Here is a 15,434-nt window from a genome sequence, read left to right as displayed (position 1 = left end):
CAAGAGTGGCCATAGAGAAGTTTATGAGTCGCATGCTGCTTTTGCATGTGAGCAGCCTGCTATGCAAATAAAGTATATGTATGAGATATGGAAAATTAAAACTACTCCATGCCCAAAGAAAGTAATTAATTCATTCATTTCTTTTTACAAAGTTATTTGTAAGCGTAAACTGATTAATGTCCAAACATAATAATTTTATTTCATCTTTTGTGAATTAAGAAACTTTATAATGCTATTCAAAAACATAATAAAAAATATCGTACTGCTTCTATGAAACAGTTTTGTAAAGAAAATCTTTAAAAATTAGATTTGCTTTTGGGTGCTTAATGAATAGATGGACAGATGCTTTTGGATGTTTTACAGGAAAGGTCTTCCAAATTTCTGAATCATAAGTAACTGTAGAAAACTAGACGTAAGTGGAACAGAAAATTATGTATTGCATCAGAAACTTTTAATATAATGCAGAATTTGATACAAGTTAGAAAAAAATTAGAAGTTGATTCAACATCCAAATTGATATGAAATTTTTGGCAGTTGGACCAAGGGCATTGCTTGAGGAGAGTAAAGGGGGAAATCTATCTTCAGGTGCAGCATCCAGGGAGCACTAAATTGATGTTACGAATTTTAGAATGAACTGTTTTCCATCCTTGGAAAACGGAAGGGGGCACAGAATTTTCTGTTGTTCGCAGGTGCTGAAAAACCTAGCCACAGCTCTGAATTTGAAGTTTTGGGAATTTCTAATAAATCTGATATAAGCAACAGCTTAGAGGATGATGTTACATTTAGAAAATTTTGTAAACCCATAAAATTTGTTTGAGGACAACAGATACAGTCAAAAGTCGTTAATTCGGACACTCATAATCCGGAATGATCTATAATCAGGACCTCAAAGCTACAAACTTTCTGCGCATGCGTCACATTGACGCATGCGCGTAAGACCTTTACGGCTGCGAATGTGCGTGTGCGCATGCGCAATATACGTTTACGCATGCGCGTTTAATGTATAACGGATGGTATAAGCTAAGCTAAAATTATCTAATTCAGTTAATGTTGCAGATTGCGTTGTTCCTTAATCTTCGAATTGGATCCGGCTTATTATTTTTTGCAGACTGTTAGAGCAATTTTGTAAAAGTAAGCTTGAACTTTTGATTATGTAAAATAGAACTTCCGATATATATTTACTAATATTTAAAGGATCTACAAAGCGGAAGTATGTTTCGAAGTCCATTAAACAAAAGTGGAATTGCTGCAAAAAATCACCTAAACATTCCGAAATCTGTTTATCAATTTCACGCTGCTCTGCGGCTGGGGGGGGGGAAGCCGCGGCGCGCAGTGAATTGGAAGTTGATCTGTCAGCACTATCCTTATCTTCAGGGCAGATGTTTTCATTTTATTTGGCTTGTAATTCCTTACTAAATGTAGTATTTCATCTCAATGTATTCCATTGAACAGCGGAACTTTGTAACTGAACAAGAAATTATGTCTGTTTATAGAATTAAAGAGAAAGTATTATCACATAAAACTAAGCAACTTAAACAACTTACATTGAAAGAAATGTTTAATAAAGTAAACAAATAAATATTAAGCTTCTTTTTTTTTTTTGTAAATTTTGATACCTTTTAGATCATAATTGTTCTTTATTTCATAAATTACGGTTTCATATTTTTAATTTTATAATTTCTGCATGCCATCTTACCAGATTTAAACTGATGATCTATAATCCGGAATCGCCGAAGTCTCGACGAGTCCGGATTAACGACTTTTGATTGTATACATATTGCTTTCCATGGAACAGAGGAGTTACAGGAGAGGAATTACGAGATAATTTTGCAGAGAAATTACGGGATAATTTTGAGATAGCCCACCTTCCTCTCCCCCCCCCCCGAAAAAAAATTATTTCAGCTGTTTTGGCACAGATTTAAGAAGAATCCAAAGTTTCATGAACTTCATGAAAACAAAGATACCATAAAACTTCATATTGTTTTCGATGTATTATCACATGCTAAAGGCAAACTGTCACAGAATGAACGTTTAGAATCGCGTGTTTCCTTCCATTTGAAATCTATTTCACTTCTTTTAAAATGATATGAATATAGACATATGGCTTATTACATATGAAAATTGTAATAGTTGTGGCTCAAACATTCCTGAATTCCAACATGCAGATCTTACTGAAATGAAGTTTAGCTACACCTAGGCTATAGCTTTAGATTGTAGCTTGCATGATTTTAATGTAATGGTAATTGCCTCTTAATAAAGAAAGCTGAAGATTGTAATATTTTTAATATTTTTTACTGAATTAAAATTTATAAATTAGTCATTTTTATGCTATATTTAAAATTTACAATGTTAGTTGTTGAACACTTTTAATTTTGTTCTGTGGGTCCTATTAGCTACCCTAATCAGTATAGTAGTTAGCAATGCTGGCTGCTATTTCATTGGGCAACAGTCTGAATCCCGGACAAAGCAGGGATGTGTGTCTGTGTGGCATAGGGGCACTTAAACTGCTGGAACTCCTTTGGAGTGGCTGGAATGATAGGGGAAAAATTTCTGGCTTCGTTCCCCAGAGTGGTCTTCATCAAGGAAGAGGAAGCTGCTTAATTAGTGCAATGGAACTTTACAACCAAAGTTAAAATGTTGGTGCCCTTCTGCCTGTACTCATGTACAACAGGACTTTGATAATTCATATTACATTTTAGTCAAAATTTAGTAAGCTGAATAATTTTTATATTTTCAAAATCGATTCTGATTGGTTGAAATTAATCTAATTGATTGAAAACAATATTGAAACGTAAAATTCAATATTAATGATTTTTTTGTTTGTTTTGTTAAATGAAGATTTCAGTCACTTTTTTATTTATTTATTTTTCTCCGCTTCCTTTAGTTTGGGCTTATGGAAGTTTGACTGCATTTATAAATTTTTTTGATTACTACACTGATCGGAATGTAAAGTGAAATTTTTTCTTTAAAATGCCTTTCTGAAAGCTGCATTTTTCTTATATGCACAATATAACATTTAAAAGTTATAACAGTTTCAGTATACAAGGCATTCAGTGCAGTTCGCATGAAGTATGAAATAAACACATTAATAATTCAAGACAAAATTTTTCTTTTCTGAGTTGTCGGTTGTGTTGTTTTAAAAATTGACTCAGCCTATAGCTTCCATGTTGTCTCTGCTTATAGCCAGCCTTGTATTTTATTTTTTACTTGAATTTTAGATTAAAAGAAATAATGTTTACCTAAAAATGTATGAAAATGTGTTTACTGAAAATATTAGACTATTTAACCCTTTTTCCTGTAGAACACATTCAGCATATCAGCACATTCATCACTCGGCAAGTTCATACACTGAAATCTTTTCATGTGGAAGCCGTATTTTTTCAATGCATATCCAGAAATTCAGAACATTCTTTTGTGAGCCTTATATTCAAGACAAATCCATATTTTTATCATATTGAAATAATAAAGAAAAGAGACATGCATGTCATGGTTAATGCATTTTTAGGTAGATGATAGTAAAAAAAATTACCTTAAAATGTACAAAAGCATGTTTACTGGAATTATTAGACAGTTTAACTAGCTTTCTCGTACAACATATTTAGCATATCAAGTTCATATGCTGAAGTCATCCCATATGGAAGCCCCTAATTTTTCATGTAAAGCATATCTGAAAATTCGGAATAATTTTTTATAAGTCTGTCTTGTATTCAAATCAAAAGCATATTTTTATCAAGAAGAAAGAGAAATGCATATCAAGAGTGTTTAAATAGAGTTTAATCATCTAAAAAATTCAGTATGTTTTTAGAAAGCACCTGATATTTATTGTGATTCAAATGTATTAAATGAAGTAGAATGATGTATATACATGATTAAGTTCTTATTTCATTTTGAAGCAGGCTTTGGGGTAGATAGGTCTAGATTTATGGCACTTTTGATAGATTATGTGGTTGAGGTGATTTTGTTTATAACTATTTGTACAATAAAATCTCCCTGATTACATCAAAGCACATATGATTACGTATATGGAGTTTATTTAAGTATTGAGTTTTCAAAGTCAAATTTAGTTAAATACTGAAGCATCCTCCGAGTGGTTTTTTTTTTTTTTTTTTTTTTTTTTTTTTTTTTGTTTTTTGTATTTGCAATGCAAGATTTTTGACAATGAATGGCTGAACATAGGTGCACAATTATGCTATGAATGGCTGGTACGAGAAAGGAGACCCATGTTAAAGAAGATGTGACTATACTGAAGAAGGATACATTGTTTGGATATCTCCAATATGTTGTTTAGAGCTATAGAAAATATCATGCCCAGTATCCCTCCTATCATTATTGCTAAAGGCCAGCTTTTGGCATCACTAAAGCATAACTATCCTATACCTTGTAATTGGCTTGAAGTGTCACATGTGTTAGATCATCAAGGCAACTATTAACTACTGCATAATGCAAACTGTTGTTTTGAAATCATTACTGCTGTTGAACCCACTATTGCTGTTCTTGAAATGCTCTTGCGAAGATGATTTGGCTGAATAGTCTAGCATTTTTCCAAGTCTGATAAATCCTGTGATTTTCCTTCCTTGAAAAGAAACATTGTTAGATTTGGATTCAGGTATTGTATATATTATTAGTGATCTTGGCACACATAATCCATGAGTTGTAAGTAAACTGATTTGCATAATGTAGAGATTTTCTGTGTTTTTGCTGGTTGATGTATATATAATGCTAAATTTTTAATTTATGGAAGTTTGAGTGCATAACAACATAACCTCTTAATTTCTTTAGAAAAATACCATACGAAGTTAGAGTTGATCAGATTTCAGAATGGCTAAGTCTTCCTCCAGCATCTCAACCAAATTTTCTCACTCTCTATGTCAATGAACCTGATAAAGCAGCTCATAATTATGGTGTTCTCTCAAAACAGGTTATATGCCTTTTATGAATTGTTTGACATAAAATATGTGTGTGACTGCCAATGTTAAGAAGAAAATACATTTGAAATAATATGATTGAAGACATTTGGTTATTATTAAGAAGACACTTAAAATAATATGATTATTATACAGTACAAAGTCTTTAATCCGGACATCCATAATCCGGAATGATCTATAATCCGGACCTCAAAGCTACAAACTTTCTGCACATGTGTAGCGTTTACGCATGTGTATAGTACCTTTATTCATGCTCATAATACATTTATGCATGCGCATTTAATGTGTAATGGACAGTATAAGCTAGGCTAAAATTATCTAATTATCTATTTCAGTTAATGTTGCAGATTGCATTGTTCCTTAATCTTCTAATTGGATCTGGCTTATTATTTTTCACAGACTTAGAACAATTTTATAAAAAATAAGCTTGAACTTTCGATTATGTCAAAAACAGTTTCCTATTCTGGAGCTGCCAAAGGATCTACAAAGTGAAAGCATGTTTCGATGTCCATCAAACAAAAAGTGGAATTGCTGCAAAAAATGGATAAAGGCATGAAGAAAGTGACAGAGAGGTTAGTGAAAAGAAAAAAATTTCGATTGACAAGTTAGTCGGTATTCTCGGCACAGCAATTACAGGACCTGAACAGCAGAATTTTGTAACTGAACAAGAAATTATGTCTGTTTATAGAATTAAAGAGAAAGTATTAGCACATAAAACGAAGCAACTTAAACAACTTACATTGAAAGAAATGTTTAATAAAGTAAACAAATAAATATTAAGCTTTTTTTTTGTAAATTTTGATACCCTTTAGATCATAATTGCTCTTTATTTCATAAATTGTTTCATATTTTTAATTTTATAACTTCTGCATGCCATCTTTCCAGATTTAAATTGATGATCTATAATCCAGAAAAACCCCTAATCCGGAATCGCCGAAGTCCCGACGAGTCCGGATTAAAGACTTTGTACTGTATTAGCATTAAATATTTAACCACACTTGGAGCTCAGTGGAAATCCTCTTCTCCTAAGTAACCTCTAAAACAGAAGTCGAGCAGTAAATTCTAATATTAGTTTACAGATAGTTAAGTCCACAAAGAACATATGTTAATGACTTATCATATTAATTTAATATTCTTTCATCAGTTATGAGTATATTAATGTTTCTATTTATTCTTAGCTGAGTTATTTTGATTTGCATTTATTATTTAAATTATATCAATGTTTGACATTTAAACATTTGCAATTATTAATTTGTAAAAACATCTGATAAGTATTTCAGTCTAGTGTATTAAATACCTCATATATCTGTTGGAACAAGATCATAGTTCACTGTTTATGCAAGTTTTTAGTGTCTCTTCGTATATGTATATATATTTCAACTTTGATTTTTAGGCTCAGTTGTAAATATGTGATGTTAGGTAGCGAAATGCACTGTTCAGGTTATGCAGTGAATTTTGAAGTTATTAATTTAGAAGCGAGAAATGAAATTAAACAAAACTTGAAAAAAATTATTTCTTTTGGTATTTCAATACATATTTTATAACTTTTCAAAACTGCCTCAAAAATTTCAAAATATTTAAGGTTTTGATGATTTCATGTGGTTCTTAGTTGATTAAATCTTGTGATCTCTGTATTACGGTCAAAAGTCTTTAATCCGGACGTCCATAATCCGGAATGATCTATAATCCGGACCTCAAAGCTACAAACTTTCTGCGCATGCGTCAGCGCACATTGCATTAACGCATGCGCATAATACCTTTACGCATGAGCATATGCGTCTACGCGTGCGCATTTAATGTATAACTACTGAATCATGCATTGCAGAATATTGCTATTATTCTGTCAAGTTATAAGTAATATACAAGGATTTAAATCCTCTAATATTGAAAACATGGACTTGATAAATTTATTATAGATCATGGTAAAATGTCACAAGTTGTCATTACTGATACACTAAGTAGATTTTAAGATGAACTGCAACAGAACCTAAAACTTTATATATTTACATCTTCCAAAGTATTTTAGTTTTAATGATGAAATTGTATAACTTTTCCTAAAATTCACAAAGAAAAAATATCTATTAATGTTTATAACTTTGTGTTATAAATCATATTTCTCAAATGAAGTAAAAGGATAAAGCTGTTTATTGAAAACACCTATTTAAGTATTTTGTGAAATGAAAGGAGATGTTCCATTCAATTAGAATGAAAATAAATGTCTTTCAGTATGAAATACAGTCAAAAGTCATTAATCCAGACTCGTCGGGACTTCGGCGATTCCGGATTATTGATTTTTCCAGATTATATATCGTCAGTTTAATCTGGTAAGATGGCATGCAGAAATTATAAAATTAAAAATATGAAACCATAATTTATGAAATAAAGAACAATTATGATCTAAAGGGTGTCAAAATTTACAAAATAAACCTTAATATTTATTTGTTTACTTTATTAAACATTTCTTTCAATGTAAGTTGTTTAAGTTGCTTCGTTTTATGTGATAATACTTTCTCTTTAATTCTATAAACAGACATAATTTCTTGTTCAGTTACAAAGTTCCGCTGTTCAAGTCCTATAATTGCTGTGTCAAGAATACCGACTAATTTGTCAATCGAAATTTTTTCGTTTTCAATAACCTCTGTGTCACTTTCTTCACTACCGGAAGCGAAAAATAATGACGAGGAATTTGATTTAGATCATATCAAAGACGGAGTACATCGAGATGAAATACTTCATTTAGTAAGGAATTATAAGCCAAATAAAATAAAAACATCTGTCATGAAGATAAGGATAGTGCTGACAGATCAACTTCCAATTCACTGTGCGCCGCGGCTTTCCCCCCCCCTCCCGGCCGCAGAGCAGCGTGAAATTGATAAACAGATTTCGGAATGGTTAGGTGATTTTTTGCAGCAATTCCACTTTTGTTTAATGGAGTTCGAAACATACTTCCACTTTGTAGATCCTTTACATATTAGTAAATATATATCGGAAATTCTATTTGACATAATCGAAAGTTCAAGCTTACTTTTATAAAATTGCTCTAACAGTCTGCAAAAAATAATAAGCCGGATCCAATTCGAAGATTAAGGAACAATGCAATCTGCAACATTAACTGAATTAGATGATTTTAGCTTAGCTTATACGTATTATGCGCGTGCGCACATGCATATTCGCAGCTGTAAAGGTCTTGCGATGCATGCGCAGAAAGTTTGTAGCTTTGAGGTCCGGATTATGGGTGTCCAAATTAACGACTTTTGACTGTAGTAGTTAAAGTCTGTCACAAGAGTAATTAATAAGCATATTTCAAATCAATGCTTTCATTAACTTTTTTGAGTTATGCATAAATTATATCAAAGAATGACATTAATTTATAATGTATAAGTATTATTGCATAAATAATATATAATACATAATATTTGTTTTTGCATCTCTATGTGGCACTGAATTGAATTAATAATTGAATTCAGCTCTGAATTTTATTTCAGACAAATGAAGCTTTGGCAAAAGTAGATCGAATGATAACAAGGTTGTTTTCTAGGTTACAGCAAAAGAACCTAATTGATTGTGTTAATATCATAATTGTTTCAGATCATGGTGAGAACAGTAGTTAACTTTTTATCCATTTTTCATGTTTTAATATATTTCTTTAATTTGTATCAAATAATATAAATTTTAAACTAGATTTTTAGTTTACTTTTTTTATTAACTTTGTGCTGTAATCGGACTAAGTCATTAATTTTAAATCTTATTGCTATTTATGACTTCAAGTCAAATAAAAGCTGAAGTACAACCACCTATTGATATTTTTAATTTAAAAATGACTTTTCTCTGTAATCATTATTTTATTTTTATTAAGTATAAGAAATGCATTATTTGAAATGAAAATGGAAGACAGAATGATGATTTATTCATGATGTGATGATGATGAATTGCTGACATTATACACTGTGTCTGAAAAAATTCTTATGTTGCCAATTTTGCAGCTGTTGATCATAAACATATTTTCACCTATAAAAATGTTTCAACTTTGGCATTTTTAAATTTAAAAAAAAAATTTATAAAAATTAACAAAATCTAGTTTTTTATTATGATTCCCTCATGGTTATAGATATATTTAAGAAAATTTTATACTCAATGTAAAAAAAAACGCAAAATCTCTTAACTTCAATAATACAAAAATTGACCAAGCTATTTAATTCAAAATTTTAGAATTACATTCTTTTTGACTTTCATTGAGGGTTCAGTTAAAAAACAAATTAGAATATTCTGAGTTTAATTCCCCCCTTTTCTGTCACTGAGTGATATTTTGTTATTTACTAGTAGATAGCATTCTTTAATTTTAAATTTTATTACTTTTAGCATGTTGAAAAAAATGTTCATTCAAGCAATTTCTGAGTTTTGAAATGCCAAAAAATATGTTATTAATATTTTCATGATGTTTAGAATCATAATCTGATAATTATACACAAAATTTCCTTAAATTAAAAATACATATATACATTTACTTTCCTTAAATTAAAAATACATATATACTTTTAGCATGTTGGAAAAAATGTTCATTCAAGCAATTTCTGAGTTTTGAAATGCCAAAAAATATGTTATTAATATTTTCATGATGTTTAGAATCATAATCTGATAATTATACACAAAATTTCCTTAAATTAAAAATACATATATACATTTAGGCAGATTCATTTAGTTTTTTTTAGCCCAAAGGTCTATTAATTTCGTTTTGGCATTTTGAGTTGAAAACTTTAAAAGATCTGAATCACTTTTCAAATTATTGCCACCAAATATAATTGCCCTGTTATACTTAAAGAAATTAATTATTGGAGACTCTGCATAAATGTATATATGTAATTGAAGCTTATCAGGGTTTTCTAGGACACAAATTCTATAAAATCTTGTGATAAGATTGTAGAGACATTAGGTATTTTTGGAAGTAGGCAAGATGAAAAATGAGCAGCACCTTCGCCGGGAATCGAATCGCAGACCTCTGGAATACGTGCCCAGTGTGCAGACCACTACATCACGAAGGCATGCTAAGAAAGCAGGAGAAATACCTTATTTCTATTATATTCTACTATTCCATTCTTATTACCTTATTAAGATTCTCTTTTGAAAATAGTTTATAGTGTTTAATAATTTTCACCCCATTTTTTTTCCGATTCGAATTTCTCCTTTAAGGCATTTTATCGCCTACTGTATCATAGTTGGGATAAACTTACTAATTTAGTAATATCCCGGTTCGATTTAGTCCCCTTATGATGAAAAATGGTCATTTTTGAATAATATGTGTTGTTTCCTTATGACTATGATCTATTTTTAAATATTAAATATAATGAAATAAGCAATCAAAGAATACAGCCAAGTGAATTTTGAAACAACATCAAAATACAGAAATTTAAAAAAAGTGGCAGATGATAATTTTATTTATGAAATTTTGCGGAAATGTTTCCGTGTACAATCACTTTTGCGGCACCTTTTATCTATGCCTCCTTACATTTTTCATATTTAGAAAAAGAAAATAAGTCAACATTTAAAAAAAAGTTTAGTTTTATTCAAAATTGCATGGAGGTGATATGAAAAAATATCGGGCTTTATATCTGCATTCAGTTCCAGACTACAGCACTTTTCCTACAAATTCTTTAAGTGTCTGAACACTTTTGGGAGCCACTGTATATATATAGAGAGATAGGTAGATATAGATATGCCCTAAATAGCGATATGCGTTAATAATGAAATCACAATTTGCATACGCACATATATATGCAATAGTGATGTGCCACTTTGTATGAATCCTTTTCTTATCTATTACTCAGGCTATGCTATTGTTGATTTCTGGGGCAATGTGGTTGATCATTTTGATCTGAAACTTAACAATGTGTTCAACAAATGTTGGATTAAATACTACTTAATATATGAATTGTAGTAATTTGAGCATTGTTTTAAATAGTTGAAAATGTGTTTGGAAATAATTTTTTGTGGTGGTTTCCTTTTTTAATTACTATAATATATTGGCCACATTTGATGAACTCAACTTTACTTACTGTTTTCTGAACCATGCTGCAAACTTTGTTTGAATTTCAAGAAAATTAATGTGCTAAATTTGTACTTTTGATGAAAATTAAAATGTATCAGTTTTGTGATTGATATGTATTATAAGCAATGATTTGAAAGACTGCATTATTTGATAAAAGAAATATGCATCATGATGATAATATGAAACTGCAGTCCTACATAGCTAAAAGTTTGGTTTTTCGAATAATATGTACATATTTTTCTCCATCGAAATTTGAAATATTTTTATGGGATTTCTATCTTGTATAGCTGTTAAAATATGTAAAATTTACCTTGAAATGTTATTTATCAAATCCTGTTATTAGTAAATAATAGGAGGATATTTTATAAAAAAGTTGATTGTATGAACTGCATATATTTATTTCTTTGTATTATTTAGATAATTTATAGCCATGTATAATTATTAGTGATAACTTCTTTATTTTTTCCTAGGCATGTCTGATGTGAGCTGTAAGAAAGTTATTCCTATTCAAAATTATATAAATGTTAATGATTCATTTATAACTGTGGGTGCTCTGGGTAGAGTGAGACCAAAAGAAAGCAAAACAGGTAATTCTTTTAATTTTTAAAAGGAAAATTTCATTTAGAATAATGATATGAAGGAAGAAAAAATTTTCAACTAAATGTATTCACAATCTGGGATAAATGATTGTTTTATTTTAGATTCATTTAGTTTTTTTTAGCCCAAAGGTCTATTAATTTTGTTTTGGCCTTTTGAGTTGAAAAGTCTTTCACTTCAAAGTCTTCTTTGAAAAGTCTGAATCACTTTTCAAATTATTGCCACCAAATATAATTGCCCTGTTATACTTAAAGAATTTAATTATTGGAGACTCTGCATAAATGTATATATGTTTCTCACATTGTAATAAATCAACGGTACCTTCAACCATCAAATTTTGAATAATGTACATCTCCACTCGAATATGGGCATCTGGAAGTCCAAATTTGAAATTTGTTTTATTATCTATTTCATATTTTGTAAAGAATTTATGAGTTTTTGATTAAGAAACTCAACGATTTCAAAGCAAACAATGGCAACACTATAGAAAAAAAAAAAAAAAAAATTATCTCCAGAGCAGGAGGCTGTGTATTGGAAATTCTAAAGATATGCTCTTTTTAAAATACTTTTGTATATTACTGTTGAACTAAATTTTATGGCTTAAGTGTGAAGGACATATTTAATAAATAAAGGTAATACACAAAACGCTAAAAAAATGCACCTTTGGGCACAATAATTTTGTTATTATTAGTCCAAATAATAACAAAATTTAGGCAATTTGCCCAGAAGGACTATTAATTTCATTTTCGCATTTTGCATGGATTCGTGATGAACGATGTTTCACTTTTCAAATTGTTGCCACCAAATATAATCGCCCTCTATTATATTTAAAGAAATTAAATGATGAAGAATCTGCATGAATGTATATATGTTTCTCCGTGTATTGTGATGAAGCAATGGTACCTGGAGTCACCAAAATTTGAATAACGTAATCTTCCATAGAATATGGGCATGTGGAATCGCTAATTTGAATTTGAAATACGTTGTATTATGAATTGCATAGTTTGTAACACTTCAACGAGTTTTTGATTAACAAACTAAACAATTTCAAAGCGAGCAATGGGAACACTGTGCCGGAAAAAAAATATTATCTCCAGTGCACCAGACTCTATTACGGAAATTCTAAAGATGTGCTCATTTAAAAATTATTTTGTGATATTGCTGTTGAACTAAATTTTGTGGTTTGAGTATGTAGAACATGATATTTAATAAATAAAGGTTTAACAGGAAATGTTTAAAAGACAGCACTTTGGACGTAATTTAAAATCTGAAACCTTTCAGATTTTTTTTATTATTTATTTATTTTTTTTTAAGAGCTATTAGTCTCTCAAACACTAATTTACATTGTTTCACTTTTCATTGGAGTCTGTTGCCATTTTGAAAAACATAAGATATCCTTCTTTCATATTTAGTCTGTCTGTTATTAATTAACAAACTAAACTATCTGAAAGCAATAGATTCAGTTATTGAGAATATTATTTTTAAAAAATTTTAGTCTGGTTGATTTAAATAGAATGTATATCTAATTAAAAACATTAAATATTTTTAAAGAATTACGTAACATTTTTTTTTTTTTTTTTCCTTTCTTTCTTTTTTTTTTTTTTTTTCTTTTCTTTTTCAAATATACAGAAGATATATAACATTCCCATGTTTCTCAATACATATTCATCTAATATCCTATAAAATTTTCACTATTCCATCTGAGCCATCTCTGTAAATAATATCTACTGACAAACTTTTAAAACTTTGAAAGAGCCATTTTGTGCAATCGTTAAAATATGAACCATATCAGGTTTTTTTTTTTTTTTCAATTTTTTAATGAGCTCACTAGAGTAAAACCTGCGTCATAATTTAATGAAATCTAGATTATTTTTTTGAAATTTTTATTAATATTAAATTGAATTCCAGAAGCTTTCCAGAATAAGTAAAATAGAGAGTAAAATAGAGTCTGATGAATACAAAAATGTGGAAATTAAGGTTATTTCCTTATTTTATCCATTGAAAGTAACAGTATAATTATTTATATTTTTTTACAATATATGCATATGTATGTTTATTTTAAGAATTAAATTTTTCTGAACATGTAGCATGTTCTGTTATTTAATGGTAATTGCTATGTCTTCATATTAAACCATTTTAATAATTTATATTGTATTGTCTTGACTGCTTTTTTTAAAATTATTTCCATTGTTCTTCTATTTTTTATAATTTTTTAAATACATTAATATTCTCCATGTCAGTAAAAGTCTGTATGAAGTATTTGCTTCTCAACCATTAATCATATGCTTCCACTAGAAAGTCCGGCGGTCATACGAAATGACCGCTGTTCTAGATATTATAAATTGTAATTAAAATTATTTGTGCAAAGGTGTCTGCTAATTCAAACTGAATTACCCAGGTCAGGCGGCAAGGACACCCTTTGCTTACTGCCCCACAGGGTTTCCCACTTTTACTTACTTAATTGCTTAAAGTAGAGTGCAATAAAGGAACCAATGATGGTACATTTCTTAAAAGCCACCGCTAGCTCAATAAAGGTGATTTAAATAATAAAATGTTAATTCAAGGTAACTTTTAATCATTGGCATTGGCATGTCAAAAATCTCTTTGTACACAACATTTCTTGTGTAGACTTTTCCATCATTTTTAAGCTCGCCTTGCAGAGGTCCATCCATTATTTTTAATTTTACATCCGTTCTTTCACGAACTCTTGAACAGGCAACATAAAGTTGATCGTGTCCAAATGCAGGCTCAGGTAAAAAAAATGCCAACACGCTTAAGCTTTGGCTCTGAGACTTATTGATGGTTATAGCAAAGGTCAGTTTTACAGGAAATTGTCTACATCTCAATTGAAACGGCAACCCTGTGCCGTGGCAACTTCAGCCCATTGGCTAGTACAGTTACACAAGCAACCAATAAACTATCGGTGACAAACAGACATATAAGCCGCATATATTAAAGATATTTATTTATTTCATTTTATTTGTTTTTTCATCATTGCCGGTTGCATATTTCCGAATTTTATTATATATAGATGTTAAATTTATTTATTAAATGTTAAATTTAAATGCACGTGCTCTTGTATTTTTAATTTTTCCAGCTTAGCTTTCTCATAATATTTGTCACGCGTTGCACTGCACTGGGAATAAAACAATTTACAGTTACATAAGCAACCAATAAACTATCGGCGACAAACAGATGCTAAATTTAAATGCACATGCTCTTGTATTTTTAATTTTTCCAGCTTAGCTTTCTCATAATATTCGTCACATGCTGCACTGCACCAGGAATAAAACAATTTACAGTTATGCAAGCAACCAATAAACTATTGGCGACAAGCACTTAAGCCGCATATATATAAGATTCACAAAAATATTTTAAACAAGGGAAATATTGATGTTTTAGTATTTTAATCTAAAAAATCTATTTTGTAAAACTTGGTAACATTTTGTACAGTTTCTGAATCCATGTGTAAAAGTTTATACTTATTTTTTAAAAAATGAAACACAGACCTTTGACTCCTTTACGACAAAAATTGCTGAGATATTAAATTTTAAAGTTTGGGATCATGTCTTCTGAAAATTAGGATTTATAATAAAAAATTCCGATATTAATGGATTAAGTAAATGCCAAAGAAATGACACTGAATGACATTAAATCAGAAAAAGAACAATCTTAAACTATCTTAATTTATTTTGACTAACACTTCGTCATACTTTTTGTGCCTAATTTTTTTAAACAAGTGTAAAATTTTACTAAATACAGTACAAAGTCTTTAATCCGGACTCGTCGGGACTTCTGCGATTCTGTAACGTATTTTGGCATGCGTAAACGTATTATGCACATGCGTAAATGCATATGCACATGCATAA

The 15,434-nt window shown here is 29.8% G+C and overlaps 1 protein-coding gene across 1 annotated transcript in view; it reads left to right on the top strand.

Moving 5' to 3' along the window:
• The window catches only part of LOC118192267 (ectonucleotide pyrophosphatase/phosphodiesterase family member 3-like), a 130,428-nt gene that overhangs the window by 72,477 nt on the left and 42,517 nt on the right, over window positions 1-15,434 (top strand). The window contains exons 7-9 of the mRNA XM_035363193.2: window positions 4,780-4,918; window positions 8,411-8,519; window positions 11,439-11,555. Coding sequence (XP_035219084.1) covers window positions 4,780-4,918; window positions 8,411-8,519; window positions 11,439-11,555 — 365 coding nt within the window. The remainder of the gene's footprint in view (window positions 1-4,779; window positions 4,919-8,410; window positions 8,520-11,438; window positions 11,556-15,434) is intronic.

The sequence above is a fragment of the Stegodyphus dumicola genome, chromosome 10, assembly GCF_044657685.1.
Source record: "Stegodyphus dumicola isolate Sdum_Otavi_A_Nest chromosome 10, ASM4465768v1".
NCBI classification, from domain to species: Eukaryota; Metazoa; Arthropoda; class Arachnida; order Araneae; family Eresidae; genus Stegodyphus; species Stegodyphus dumicola.
Note: the sequence above shows the minus strand (reverse complement) of the source record. Positions and strands in the feature narration are given on the sequence as shown.